The sequence below is a fragment of the Sorex araneus genome, chromosome 3 (genome assembly GCF_027595985.1).
Source record: "Sorex araneus isolate mSorAra2 chromosome 3, mSorAra2.pri, whole genome shotgun sequence".
In the NCBI taxonomy this organism is placed as follows: Eukaryota; Metazoa; Chordata; class Mammalia; order Eulipotyphla; family Soricidae; genus Sorex; species Sorex araneus.
The window spans coordinates 64,403,562-64,419,890 of NC_073304.1; the positions used below are offsets into that span (position 1 = coordinate 64,403,562).

Sequence of the window (16,329 nt, forward strand, 5' to 3'; positions counted from 1 at the left end):
TTTTTATAGAAGAAAGCCAATATTTTAAAGTATTTATATAAAACCCAAACTGTGTACACAGTCTGTTTTCATCATCAGTGCTGATATTCAACACAGTCTATTTCCAAAACTGTAAAATTATATGAGTGATGTGCTTTAATTATAAAACATTACTGGAAAAAAAGTCGAAGTCTTGTAGTACTTAAGAAACTTTGACTATGAACTCATGAATTTCAGTTTCTTCCCACTAATTACTGTAACAATCACCCTTTGAACACTCAACAGCTAGTGACTGACCCATCTGATCCCAGTGGCTAGTGGAAGACCAAGGGAGCTATGTCTGAGTATCTATGCAATTATTCTTTAGTAACAAGTTTATGTTAGTGAGTTGAAAAATTTAAAGCAAATAACAATAAAGCATGGTTAAATCATGATACGCATGGTTTAAGATATATGTTCAATCTGAGTTATGTATTACTAGGTTAGCTTAATCAATCTGATTAATTCTCATGTTAATCTAACTCTTGATACACACATCTCAAGCTTCTTTTTTCTTATTATTTTTGTGATGATTATAAGCACATAGTGCTTTAAATTATTTAATAAAAACTCTGGATTAGAAAGTAAAGTATTTAACTTGACCTATCATATGATTAATTAAGTCAAAAGGACTATATGAGTCTCATTAAGACAAAGCCTGGGGGCTGGAGCAATAGCACAGCGGGTAGGGCGTTTGCCTTGCACGTGGTCAATCCGGGTTCGATTCCCAGCATCCCATATGGTCCCCTGAGCACCACCAGGAGTAATTCCTGAGTGCAGAACCAGGAGTAACCCCTGTGCATCACTGGGTGTGACCCAAAAAGAAAAAAAAAAGACAAAGCCTTAGTCATATGTTTCCTTAATATGATCCTACATTTACAGAAAATGAACTCAATAGCCAGTTTGGATTATTTCTATATTAGATTACAAAAGCAGATAAAAACAGCAACCCTAATCAATCCAATGATAATATTACTTCATACTTAATTATTCAGCAATACATAAAGCAGTAAACAATAAATATCCATGGAAACCAAGTAAAATTACAATACCACTTCCTGGCTGACACACAATTTAGTCATGCTGGGCATGTTAGTAAACTCGTTGTATTAACACACACAAACTCTGAGGATGAAAACAACATGTAATCAGCTATGCATTATTTTCATTATAGCTTTGAAAAAGATGCAAAGCTTAACTTTTACAACTACAGTATCTTTCTTACCATTTGGGTTCTAAAATATTACCTAGGACATTCCTGCTCATAAACTTTTTTTCAAAGGTTGGAATAATATCACCCACAAGTCAAATACAGCCAGTTCAATTTCTGTAAATCCATAACTTGAGTTTGTTTTAATGCTTTTCTTTTTCTATTTGGGGGTGGGGGGAAAGATAGAGCATATATAGCAGTGTTCCAGTCTTACTCCTGGCTCTGGATCAAAAGATCACTCTTGGTAGGGATCAAATTTATGTCATCTGCATTTGAGGCAACTACCTATCCTGTTGTACTATCACTCCAGACCTTATTTTAATATTTTAAATGTAAATAAAATTATAAAAAATACCCCACAACATGCCATAACTTGATTCGGCATCCACAAAGTTCTATTGTAACAACACAGTCATAGCCATGAAGTGGTAAGTTAACTGTGGCTGCTTTTGTGCTCCAAGAGCTGTAGCAAAAGATCCCACATTGACAGGAGTATTTACTATTTGGTCCCTTAGAGAAAACCTGACTCCCCACTATAGAATTTTATCACTAATATTTGTCTTGGTTTTCTATTTTGGGGAGTAGGGGCGTCTTGGCTTTCTAACTTCCTCATTTAGGCAATCTCTGACCAAGGTAGGGAGAACAGATAATGTAGCAATAGCCATTATTTGTAGTAAAGAAAGGAGAGGAGAGGAGAAGAGAGGAGAGGAGAGGAGAGAGAGAGAGAGAGAGAGAGAGAGAGAGAGAGAGAGAGAGAGAGAGAAGTAGAAAAGTGCCTGCCAGAGAGGCAGACTGGGGGGAGGGGAGGGTGATGGGAGGGAACCTGGGGACACTGGTGCTAGAAAATGTACACTGGTGGAGATATGGGTGTTGGTACACTGTATGACTGAAATCCAATCCTGAACAGCTTTGTAAGGGTCTATCTCACAGTGATTCAATAAATGATTTTAAAAGAGGAGGGGAAATAAGCACAAAATAAGACTGCATTTGTGCTCTTTTTTTCCTGGTGGCAGAAATTATTTGTGAAGTTTTAATTTGGAGGGGGTTTCCCAAGCAGTACACACAGGACTGGCCCACTTTCACACATGCTGATGTGTGGGTCTGACACACTGGTGCTTGGGTCTGATGATAGATACCACTTGGGATCATAGGGGCCAGGGCCACCAGGACTACACTCTACAGTTTGTGAGCTGCCAGACCTCCATTAGACAGTGCTTGGAGTGGTTTCCTAACACTGGGGACTTAATTTGGAGCCTAGCTCCAGTCCCTAGAGCTATCTCCTCAACCCCATTTATAATATATTTTAAGAAAATTATATGCTAGATATTTAACCAATTTATTTCATTCCCCAGTTATTACTGGAACTGTCAGTTCACGGCATCTTGGAAACAACACATCCAACAATGATGCCTTAAGATGGAGTCTGTGATGATATAACCCATTAAAAAGGCTAAAACTGGAACAGAGATTTTCAGAGTAGAGATTTTCTTCCCTTATTTTCCATCATTAAATTATTGAACTTCTAAAAGACTAACTTTTTAATCTTGGTATTATATTAGATTTATAGAAAAGTTGCAAAGTTAAAATGCAGAGTTCCTCTACACTCTTAACACTTAATGCTTTTAAAGTGATTATTCTCATTGAATTATAACTCTTTTGCCTTTGCACAGCCTAAAAACATCTCCTAAATTTAGACCTGATGGTAGTAATTGCTTTCAAATGGAGGTGGTCCACAAACAGGAACTACAGATAGCCTGTTGGACATAAATGGTGAAGAGGAATACTGGTAGGGAGCTGACAAGACATGGTGGAGATAGAAAGAAATTCTTGTAGATGAAAATGTGTTACAGTGGGATTTGAGAACCCCAAATTTCAGTGGCAAGTTTGAGATCAACTTTGTTTTCATCACTTAACTTTCCTTTCAATTAGTTTACCCAACACAAGAGCAAGGGCATTGAAATAGACATGCTTTGTAATTTTTAAACCCCAAATTATCTTGATGATTTCTTCCTGTCCAGGCTATGACATTCACTGATACATAACAGACCCAGGCAGAATGTGAAAAATGGTAGTCAAACAATATTCACAGCCACAATAGTTCTTTAGGTGGAAGTCACCATGTGTTTATTAAGGCACAGCTAAGACTTATGCATAGTATCTAAAAAGCTGTATCCGAAAATTAAAGCCACAATACAATTTCAATCATATAAAACAGTCAGAAGTGACTCCTTTTTTGTTCTACCCATGAAATACTGTTATTTGCCGAGTACTTAGACTATAAATTTGCTGTGCAAGATATGACAAAGGTAACAAACACACACTAAAAAATGCCAGCCTTAAAGAACTGAACATGTAAGCCTCAAGTATCAAGTAAGTCAGGACAATATCATACTCTGCATTGCAAGAGGACGCCATGACTAAAGTTTTATGAAGAACTGATATGCTTGTTAAAATAAATTGAAAGTTATAGACAATTTTATGGTCCTATATCTTGATAAGTATAAAAGCCAATTAAAAATAGGGGGCAGAGAAAACCTCCACAACCCAACCTTTCCACTCTGAAGGCTGCTCTCTATACCCTCCGGCAGAGCCTCGCATATGAGTGAACATATTCCTGGACATCATAAAACACTCTCTACCCATTCTCCATAATTACCACACCATAATTGATGGAGATCAGACAGTAGGAAATATATATATATATGCATATATACATATTTTCATATATGTACCAAAGCTCTAACAATGATGAGTCTCATTCTCCTGACCCCGAAAGAGCCTCTAATGCAGCACCGTTGGGAAGGATGAGTAAAGAGAGGCTGCTAAAATCTCAGGGCTAGGACGAATAGAGACATTACTGGGCCTGCTCGAGCAAATTGATGATCAATGGCATGACAGTGACAGTGACCAAAGCTCACATCACCCAAACTTTAACAATATGTTAGTGATCTCCTATAGAATGTCTTAATCGCTCCTGCCAAAATAGAACAATCTTCACACTGTTTCCTATATGAGTACTTTTTTGTAAGCATGTTCAGCAGTTCTTCATAACAGACAATACAAAATTTATTATTTCAGTTGTGTTTTGGGACAGGGATTGGGGCTTTGGATGGAAACATCCCAAATTTGACAGTGGAAAGGTATAATGGTGGTGAGATTGGTGTTTGAATATTAAATGTAATAAAATATTGTGAACTTATAAAATAAAAAAAATTAAAATAGGGGACAGAGCAATAGTATAGCAAGTAGGGTAATTGCCTTGCATAGTGTTGACCCAGGTTTGATCCCCAGCATCATATATCCCAAACTCTGCCAGGAATGATTCCTGAGTGTAGAGCTAGGAGTAAGCCCTGAACACAGTCAGGTGTGACCACAAATCCAAAATAAATGAAAATTTAAAACAAATAATTTAGATTCAAATCCTACCTATAGTACATATCTGGAACTAAATCACTTATACTATTTCATTTAAAACGTCCTTTTGTACTCTTATTCTTCTTTTCACCTATTTATAATAATTAAGTATATACAAAAATTGATTTAAAAAAGCATAAAACAGTTCAAAATTATAGTATATTATATGTTTTTGAAGCCCGAAGCAAAAGGAAGACACTATATTTTCATGTAAATGGAACTTTTTTTAAAAGATGACAGAGAAGGGCTGGAGCAATAGTACAGTGGGTAGGGTGATTCCCTTGCATTTCATTGACTCAGATTCAATCCCTGGCATCACATATGGTCCCTGAAGCACTGCCAGGAGTAATTCCTGAGTGCAGAAACAGGAGTAGGCCCTGAATATCAGTAGGTGTGACCAAAGAAGCCAAAGAAAAATGACAGACATATTAGCATCATAGAGATGTAATTATATTTTAGTTTGTGGGTCACATCTGGTTACTCGGGACTTCCAAGTACTTAGGATTTCCACATGCAAAGCATACCTTGAGGATTTGAGCCATCTCCTAAGACCCTCATGACATTTAAAGTTATGAAACAACTAAAAGAAATGTAAAATTCTCAAGAAAGGCTAATTTAGAAAATAATTGGTAAATCCTTTCTAGATAATAAAGATTTTAGTATCAAGCATAAGTTATTGTCCATACCAGAATTACTGACAAAAAGAAAGTTCAACTGAGAAAACTGAGGTTTAAGAAGAGAAGAGTTTGTCAGGGAAACTATATAGAGTTTTCATGTGAATTATAATGTGATCTATCCAAATGCCATGGTATAATGCTGTATACCTGCAATCTGTATGTTATAAACTAGTATTATTTCCATTGATTATTTAAGAAAATGGTTTTATTAACCAAGTCACACAGTATACTTAATTATAGTACAATGAGGAAGATAGCTCAAGAAGCAGAACATCTACATAGCATAATCAAGACCCTGAATTCAATCTCTGGCACCAACTGAACTCCACCCTGCTCATCACCACTGCATAGAGGTGGAATGCTACTCACCTGCTGTGACTGCTTCAATGCTGTTACAGCTATCAAATACACTGGGATATTCCCATGACGCTCTCTGAATCAGTGTTTAGTGTTGAGGTTTATTCTATATGCTCACTAGTATAACCTCTGAAATCAATGGTGACTGGTCAGACTACAGTCAGCAGGAAACAATGTTCTCTAATAGTCATTTAAAGATAAACTAGAAAACCCCATTTCCTGGTCAAATGCAAAACTTTACAAGATAAGAGTCTCAGAAAGATACTCTGCCATCATTAAGCACCATATGCCAAAAAGTTATACCTGACCAATGTCAGAGATGAAGACTCAAGGAAAGTGTGGGTAGCACAAACACTGTTTGTCCTATCATTATATAACCTGCAAGTCTACTCCTTACATGAATTTAAAAGCCATAATTTCCTACATTTTCCTCTGTGAACCTTATAGATTCATGTCTGATATTGAGTTCTTTAATCCACTTCGATCTGACTTTTGTGTCTGGCATTAGACAGAGGTCAGAGTTCATGTTTTTTTTTTTTTTGCATGTAGCTATCTATCTTTTCCAGTACCACTTGTTGAAGAGGCTTTCCTTGTTCCACTTCACATTTCTTGTTCCTTTATCAAAGATTAAGTGGCCATATCTTTGGGAGTCTGTAACAGGATATTCAACTCTGTTCCATTGGTCTGCAGGTCTGTTTTTAGCCCAATACCATGATATTTTAATTACTACTGCTTTGTAGTAGAGTTTGAAGTTGGGGAAGGTGATATCACCCATCTTCTTTTTTCCCAGGGATTGCTTTAGCTATTCGTGGGGGTTTATTGTTCCATGAGTTTCAGGAGTGTTTTGTCTATTTATTTGAAAAATGTAATGGGTATCCTGATAGGGACCACATTAAATTTGTATAGTGCATTGGGCAGTATTGCCATTTTGATCATATTGATTCTCCCTATCCATGAGCAGAGAATGTGTCTCCATTTCCTAGTGTCCTCTTTTATTTCTTGAAGTAGTGTTTTGTAATTTTCCTTGTATAGGTCCTTCACCTCTCTTGTTAAGCTGATTCCAAGATACTTGATTTTCTGAGGTACTATTGTGAACAGGATTGTTTTTTTAATGTCTCTTTCTTCTCTTTTATTATTTGTATATAAGAAAGCCATGGCTTTTGGGTATTGTTTTTGTAGCCTGCCACTTTACTATATCGACCTTTTGTTTCTAGGAGCTCTTCTGTAGTCTTTAGGGCTTTCTAAGTATAGTATCATATCATCTGCAAATAGTGATAACTTGACCTCTTCCTTTCCTATCCGTATGCCCTTGATATCTTTTTCTTGTCTAACTGCTATGGCCAGGACTACCAATACTATATTGCATAGGAGTGGCGAAAGCGGGCAACTCTCCATGACTGTCACTGTCACTGTCATCCCGTTGCTCATCGATATGCTCGAGTGGGCACCAGTAATGTCTCCATTGTGAGACCTGTTTATTACTGTTTTGGGCATGTTGAATACGCCACGGGTAGTTTGCCAGATTCTGCCATGGGGGCGAGATACTCTCAGTAGCTTGCCGGGCTCTCCGAGAGAAGTAGAGTAATCGAACCTGTGTAAGCTGCGTGCAAGGCAAATGCCCTACCGCTGTGCTACCGCTCCATGACACTGAAGCTAAAAGCATCTTTAAGGATGAAATAGCACTGACCATGGAGGTGGAAGCAAACATAAACAAATGGGACTACATCAAACTAAGAAGCTTCTGCATTTCAAAAGAAATAATGACCAAAGTACTGAAAGAGCCCATAGAATGGGAAAGAATATTTACCCAATACCCATCTGATAAGGGAGTAATATCAAGGATATACAAGACACTAGTAGAACTGTATAAGAAAAAACCTCAAACCCATAAAATATGGGGAGAAGAAATTAACAGAGGTTTCCTCAAAAAAAGAAATACAAATGGCCAAAAGGCACATGAAAAAAAATGCTTCACATCCCTAGTCATCAGGGAGATGTAAATCAAAACAACAAAGAGATATCATCTCACACCACAGAGACTGGCACACATTCAAAAGAACAAAAACAACCAGTGCTGGAATGGATGTGGGAAAAAAAGGACGCTCTTTCACTGTTAGTGGGAATGCCGAATGATCGAGCCTTTCTGGAAAACAATATGGAGAGTCCTTCAAAAACTAGAAATTGAGCTTCCATATGACCCTAAAATACCACTTCTGGGAATATATCCCAAGGATGCAAAAAAGCACAATACAAATTACATCTGTACCTATATGCTCACTGCATCACCATTCACAATAGCCAAAATCTGGAAACAACCCAAGTGCCCAAGAACAGATGAGTGGTTAAAGAAACTTTGGTACATCTACAAAATGGAATATTATGCAGCTGCTAGGATAGATGAAGTTATGAAATTTGCTTATATATGGATAGTCACGGAGAGTATCATGCTAAGTGAAATGAGTCAGAAAGAGAGGGAAAGACATAGAAGTACTGTATTCATTTGTGGAGTATAGAATAACATCACATGAGGCTGACACCCGAGGACAGTAGATACAAGGGCCAGGAAAATTGCCCCATAGCTGGAAGCCTGCTTTATGAGTGGAAGGGAGAAGGCAAATGGATTAGAAAAGGGATCACTAAGAAAATAATGACTGGAGGAATCAGATGGGATGGGAGATGTGTGCCTAAAATAGATAATAGACCAAACATGATGACCTCTCAGTGTCTGTGTTGCAAGTCATAATGCCCAACTGTAGAGAGAGAGTATGAGGAATATTGTCTGCCATAGAGGCAGGGGGAGGGTGGGAAAGGGAAGGTATACTGGGGATAATGGTGGTGGGGAATGTGCAGTGGTGGAGGGATGGGTGTTTGATCATTGTGTGATTGTAACCCAAACATGAAAGCTTGTAACTATCTCACAGTGATTCAATAAATCTTTTTAAAAAGCCATAATTTCATTAAAAAGACATAAAAAGCATGTATTTAAAAGGTCTTCATGGAAGCATACCTAGGAAAGGAATATCACATCATATTCCACACATTTAAAAATAAATGCCAGTAAAACTTGACAGTCATAACCAAAATGGCAACTCAGTTGTTTGATAGTCTAATTTCCATCTGACACCATTAGTGATTTTAAATAGGTGAAGGAAACTATAGCCAAGAACATAGATTTAGGCTGGTAGTCATTTGAGGATGGATGGAGGTAAAAGGACGAATCAAGTTAAAAAAAATAGTTTTCATCTTCCATCCTAGCTCACAAGGAGGCTTTTGTTCAGAATGCCAAGATTCAATTTGAGTTCTATCATTCACCTGTGTAAAAAAGTAAAACCAACTACAACAAGCTAGTATACATGCCATGTACTGATTGTAAAAACTTTCATTTCACAATAGTCTTTTCATAAAGAGGAATATGATATTTGCCCCCAGACATGATTACTGCTCTGCAGAAGTAAATCTGGCAGCACACTGTAAAGTGTGGAAACAGAAACTGGAAGTCTGAGCTGCTTCTACCAAGTCTTAGCATCATTCAGTCTTGGAATTTCTAAACTCTTAAAGAAACAGAACCATTTTAACATTCTTTCTAAGGTAGGAGAATTGCACAAGGGAAGCATGCTGGGCCCCTAAAGATGTTCACTTTTCAAGTTAACCAGTACAGTAGTTATTCTATGAAGATGTCTAAACTCAGTTACCATATATAATTATTTTAAATGAATACAATAAGCATAATTGCTTAAGTAATAGTATGTTATTTGATTGAGGGCATGTAACATACTTTTTTAAAAAAAACTTGCAAGTCTCTCTTCTTATTAAGACATACCTATTGCTTCAAAATTGATCCCTGAAATCATTTACTATAATTTCATAGTAAATGGAAATTCTATGAAATTTGTGAAGTTCTTTCCTAATGTATTCTATTTCAATCATCAATTGTCTTGCATATATTCTAATTGCTCCCTTTCAAAGGCTAAACATGTCATATGCATATTATAGCATTGCAGCCTGTCACACATTGTCACTGTCACTGTCATCCCTTTGCTCATCTATTTGCTCGAGCAGGCACCAGTAACGTCTCCATTGTGAGACTTGTTACTGTTTTTGGCATATCGAATATGCCACAGGTAGCTTGCCAGGCTCTGACTTTCAGTTGAGATACTCTCGGTAGCTTGTCAGGCTCTCTGAAAGGGGCAAAGAATCAAACTTGGGTCAGCTGTGTGCAAGGCAAATGCCCTACCCCTGTGCTATTGCTCCAGGCCCCTGTCACACACATAGGCAAATACTGTTTAAAAGCATCCATGTTGAAATATAAATTGAAATAAAACATATGCTGACAGTAATAAATATTCCTGAATTAATACAAGTTGTAGCAAATAAACTCTAAAAAATTGACTGAAGTTTGTTATATTAGAAAGAAAATTTATCTAGTTTTAGCAAATGTCAAATCAGTGGCTATTGCTTTTAAGATTAATAAAAGATATAATGGCTTCTAGATCGCCTCTAAATAGAGATTTCCATGAATGGAGAAGTGATTTACCAACAGTCACCACAATGAGATTTCTTTAAAGGTTACAATCATCAGTTATTTAGCTGAAACACTGCTGAGAATGCCTGGTCATTTCTTGAATAATGCATAATGTTCATTGTAGATTTGATCTGTATTATAACAATACAGATATTTCTAAAATAATGGGGAAAACTATCTGTTCCCTTCCAATTGCTTACCATATCATTTCCATGAAGTAATTGACTCAGTACAGATTACACAGTGTCACCTGAGTGTCCTTTCTGGAAGCTAACTTGCGATAATCTGTATACAATGGGTATCACAAAACAAACTCATCAACCTCTATAGACTTTTAAGAGGAGACATTATGAACACAGGACACAGTAAAAGACCTTTCTGAAGCAATAAATTAAAACGATTAAATTTCTACATAGTTATGTGGGATAAATTTAAATTTAAGCTTTGAAATTTAATTATTAGCATGAACAACTCATCACATTTAAAAAAATGTTGCCTCCATCGTGTAAGTACTTTTCATATAAATTTCCATATGCCTTTAGGTTTATTCAAAAGACTGCTCTGAGAAGCACAAAGTATAATGTCTAGTGTTTTATTGTTGGATTATGAACTGCACTTCACATGATGCTGCAGGCTATTTATATAAGCTTATTTATCCATATGAACTTCTTCAAGGGCACAACATAGCAGACCTTAATAAATTAAAATGAATTTCTTTTGATGTTGTTTCATAAATGTTTGATCAGAATGAGTAGCAGGTTTGCATTACAGAAAAAGAGTATAGCAATAAAATATATACATACTGTACAGCAGTACCAGCTTAACAAAGGTGCTCACCATATCTGAGAAACTTTAGAGCACCAGAGTGAACAGTCACTACAAAATAACTCTAGTTCACATCTTCAGTTCTATTACTAGATAACTAATAGTGATCGCAGAGGCATGTAAGAACCAATTTGAATGCTCTGCCATAAACTGGAAAAAGTTTTTAAAATGATAAAAATTATTTCCTTCAATGAACCGAAAGAATCACTGTGTCATCCCTATTTTCCTTGGTGCTATCACCAAGTCCTGGACATACTGCAACACCTATGAGAGCAGAGACAAAATTGTAACCTCTTTATAAATTTATCATTATTGTAGTTAAGCAGAGTTCAGTAGATTAAAGGCCAAGGAGTAAAAATAAATTCATAGTCACAGTCCAAAGCTGAGCACATTCTCATCTGGAATGGTTGGTGAGGTTATGTATATAAAATGTCAACATTAGAAAATGATAGTATGGAAGAGAAGAGAGATCAAACATGAAGGTAAAACTATAGATTCTAACCGTAGGCTTGCTAACATCTATATATATTTTCCACTCATGCCCCCTTGGAATATTGGGGGTTGAGAGTAAACCCTCTTGATATTATTCCTATTGACTAAAGAAAAGAACACAGTCTGCCTGATCATTGATTCTGTGTTTTTCAAAAGATCATGATTCTAAGAGGAAGTAGGAAGATCACAACATGGGTGAATGGGCAGACCATAAACCATTAGATTGTTCAACTCTGGCACCCACCACTACCAAGAAAGCTTATAAATGGAAAACCCTTAAGAAAAAATAACTTAAAATGGAATAAAACTAAAATATAAACACATTTCTTCAATGTATTCAAATTTTAATAATAATTTGCATATTGTGCAGGTTAACCCTGAGTGTCTCAATCAGGGAGTATATAAATCCCTCTCAACCCCCAATATTCCAAGGGGGCATGAGTGGAAAATATATATCAGGGACAACAGCATGGAAATAGGGGGCCACAAGAAGGAAACAAGGTCACAATTTAAAAAACTACAGTAAGGAAGAGGCTGTGAAATGCGGATTTATTCTATTGTACTCAAGTCCATTCTGTTTTTCTTTTTATCTTTTTTTCTTAGAGTTGGGATTGGGCCACATCTGGCAGAGTCAGGAATAAATCCTGGCATTGCTCAGAGTTTACTCCTGACTCTGCACTCAGGGGTCACATTTTGAAATGCTCTGGGGACCCTATGCAGTACTGAGGATCAACCAAGAGTATCTCTCTGGCCTCTGTTTTAGTTATTCTTTTATCTTGCATGACAAGAGTAGCATGATTATTTTAGAATAAACATACTATTTCACAAACATGTTTGATAACCTAGAGACCAGAGAGACAATAAAGCAGGAAGGCACTTTCTTTGCATGCTGCCAACCCAGATTCAATCCCCAGGGGGTTTTAAAATATGTACCATAGTTTGTTTACACTATGCTCCTTCATGCCAACATTCTACACTTGAGATCTACCTCTGCTCTGTTCTTCTCCATATACTCTAGATCAGTAGTCTCCAAACTATGGTACTGCAGCATAGTTTAGTACTTTGTCCTTTGGCACTACAAAAGCAGAATTGGTGGTTGCCCCCAACATCAAAACCAAAAATTATTTTCCATGTGGCCCAATACGGAAAATGTTTGCCAACCTCTGCACTGGAGATAATAGTCTGTCACAATGTAAATTCTAATTTTCATTCTCTCATAAGTATAAGAAGCAGCATCCTTAAGCAATAAGTATAAAGAATGAACACATACAGTATCAAACTTCTTTAGCATGAGATTAAAAATAACTATAGTTTTCACTTTCCACTTTTACTTAAATGATGTAAGAGGCTGGGAACCCCACCCTTTAACCCCCACTACTATCCTTTGTTTAAACAGCCAAGACTGCAGATACTTTTCCAGTGTAGTTGACAACTGTAAACATAGAGAACCTAAACCCACCTCACATTCCCAGAAACCCTGCAATCTCCTAAAGGAGACTGCCTGCAAGTCCACCAAATGTCCAATTTTATTTAATGTTGAAAAGGGTTCTGTACAAAATGGTAAGGCACAAGAAACTAGCAGATTGCTTAATTTCTAAGCCTTGAGTTAACACATTTTTAAAAACAAAATCACTGGCCAACACCACAAAGTCATCAATAACCAAATGCATGCAGTTCACATATAAATGCTGCATAAATTATTAAGAGTATAAGAAACACACAGTAAAATATTTCTCTATCAGAGCAAAGAAGTCTTAAAATTTTAAAGTTATAAAATTTAATTGTTACTGCATTTAACTTTGAAGGACAAATATGATTATATTTATGAATTTTAGGCAATATATAAAACCCTAAAATATGAACTGTTTTTAATTAATAAGATCATTGCTCAAAATGCTTACTAGCTGGATTCTTCTCATATCTTCTAATTGGTTATTAAAGATAGAAAATATTAACCACATCCTTTAACAAACATTTCAAGCTTCACCCATGGAAAAGAATTTGTATGTAGCATAATGTAAATGAAACCCAAGATACATTAAAATGTCTCATTTTTGTGAGATCATATATAGACTGTTAGAATATTTAAGGTGAACAGACTTTGATAAGAAAATAGAAATAGAAGAGGTTTATTTCACCTTCACATGGTGTCTTTCTCATGCAGAGTTCAGATTTCCACATTTGTATCCCTTTAAAGGATTTGATATGCAGGAAAAGAAGAAAGGATGATGGTAAACATTTAATTTTAAAGACACTTACAGACCACCATATTCCAGAATGAACAGTGGCTGAAAACTTACCTTTTACTGATGTGTTAGGTGGAGGGCCTTCCATTCGCAAGTTCCACGGAGGGTCCCCTTGGTTAGCAAAGTCCCTCATTTTCAGATAACTAATTGTAAGTCGAATGATGGATGCCTTGTCAAGCTGGCTAGTGATGGCTGCAGGAAGAGGCAACAATTTGGCCAATTCATAGAACTCAAAATTTTCCTTTCCGCGACGGGAGCGTGCAGCATCTCGGGATTTCTCTTTTCTCAGTGCTTGCAAGCTAAAATCAAAGGAGTGAAAGGTACTGTTTTAGAATGTACAATTCTGTCATCAGTCAGAAACCACTCCCATCTATAGTTCTTTATTTCCTCCCAGTCCAACTCAGCACATTCTTGTTCATAGTGAAATTGGGTCCAGACAACATTAACAAAAAACATATATGGTCTATCTGGACTTATATGCCATGAACTTCCAAGTGCAATAAGTAAAAATTGTGTGTTTATTAGGACATTTTCCTTCCAAGTGCCCATGAATGAGTATTGGTTCTTAACATTAGATTTATAGGTGATGCTCAATGCTCTCAACTATAAGCAATTGCAAGAGCAGACTTGTACCCACATATCTATCCTTAAATGATTCTACTATTTTAACTTTTTCATTATTAGATCTTAAACCATCAAAAGCACACATTCTAAAATTAAAAAAAAATTTTCACATTCTAAAATATTTATTTCAACTGTGATCCTGGTAAATAGAGTAAACACAAACAAAATTTACAGAACCAACAAATAAACTTCGTGTGTTTTCAATCCTCAATAAAGACTATGGCCTTTAGCCAGATCAATAAAGCATCACACCAATAATGAAGATTTCAATAAAATTTTATAAATATAGAGATAATTTATTGATAAAAGAATAATTTGATCCCTTAATAATGGGTTTGCACTATAGTTGAAAAGATTCTTTAAGAAATTAAAGGAAAATAAGTATATTGCTAGAAGTCTACCTTTAAGATAATTCAAATTTAGTGTTGAAATATAACGTCTTTGTGGGTCACTAAAATTTATAAACATTATAGACATATTACTTCACAGAAGAGGCAACAGGTGGAACTCAGAATTTTCCTTTAACTATTAATGTACACTTCTATTTGAAGTTTTATCACACTGCTGAGGGCAAAATCTGACTTAGCCGAAGCTGTGGGTAAGCCTCTGACAGAAGAATCCCACCTATTCTGAAAAGCTCTTTTTGTGTGAAATAAGAAATATCTTAAAAATCTGTCTGGGATGATACCTAAATTGGACAATATTTACAGTATCAAAAAGCTATTAAGATGATCAGTATTCATTTTTATTGAATTCTGAAGGCATTTTAAATTTTAGGATCTAGATTTGCATTTCAAAATAACAAGAAAGAAGCAAGAAATCCAGATTAGAAGAATCTATCAAAATGAGTTCAATGGTATGGTCCCTATCTCTAACTTTATAGCATGCCTGCTTCTATTCATACCTGGTATTAGTCACTACAAACAGTCAAAATAACTTATTGAATATTTACTTATGTAGTGCCAAAGACCCTAGTTAAATGATTTCCAGGCTAACACAATATCGTAAAATCAAGTTTAATGCCCATACTATTAATAAAAGATTTTGCTTTGGGAGCCAAAGAGTACATAAAAGAGTACATGAAAGAGTTAAGGAACTTTTCTTGTCTGTAACTGACTCAAGTTTGACTCCCAGCACTGCGTATAGTTTCCTGAGCACTTCTTGGTGTAGTCCAAACCCCACCTCCCCCAATTTTTGCTTTGACTTACTAATGTATTTCTCAGAACTAGATAAATTAATGCTGTCATCTCAGAGCCACAGCAGTCTTTGTGACAAGCCTTTGTCTTAAAATCTCAGATACTCTCATCACAAGAAACTTCACAAATTGACAAGGGAAAGATATGCTATGCCACTTCTTGCTAACTCTCTTGGCTGTCCTCAACACAATTCTATAAATGTTTGACTTTGGTGGAAAACTGGTCATTTGCAAGCTATATAAAGTGAAAGATGCTTTAAAATCTGATAAAATATATACAGAAATCAAGTCAACTTTTTTCAGTCAAGCAATTCATATGCCCGCTTCTGTATAATAAGGGCATTCAGCTCTCTAAGAGTATTTCTTTTGTCATGTTCTCACTACCCTTTGTACCATACTTCAAGTTCAAGTTTTTTAAGTTCAGTGCTTTCGTCTTTTGAACTTTTTAATAAAATACTATTTCATATGGCAGACTGAACTTAAGTTTTTGGTTGTTTTACAGTAAGTGACTATAATTTTGCTCTATATTTAAGTTTTACAAACTTGATGGTTTTGTATTAGTGAAAGCCATTGAGTAAAGTGGCTTAATGGTAACTATTGGGATTGGGAGGACAAAATCCTAGTAGGCAAAGGGCTATACACACAGTGTCAGCTGGTTGCTGCTGCTTTGAAACATGCTTGGTGCCAGTATATATTTCTGGCATGGCTATTTCTAAAGAATAAAATCTACATTTTTACAGGACATTTCT

General features: G+C 36.0%; 1 protein-coding gene across 9 annotated transcripts in view; it reads right to left on the reverse strand.

Moving 5' to 3' along the window:
• NPAS3 (neuronal PAS domain protein 3) overlaps positions 1–16,329 on the reverse strand; it is a 939,716-nt gene that overhangs the window by 636,426 nt on the left and 286,961 nt on the right. For 5 of the 9 annotated variants that reach the window (XM_055132054.1, XM_055132051.1, XM_055132058.1 and 2 more), the window contains 2 exons: positions 13,816–14,060; positions 13,654–13,704 (listed from right to left, as the gene is read on the reverse strand). In XM_055132054.1, the coding sequence (XP_054988029.1) occupies positions 13,654–13,704; positions 13,816–14,060 (296 nt within the window). The remainder of the gene's footprint in view (positions 1–13,653; positions 13,705–13,815; positions 14,061–16,329) is intronic. The other 4 variants (XM_055132059.1, XM_055132056.1, XM_055132057.1 and 1 more) reach the window with 1 other exon arrangement.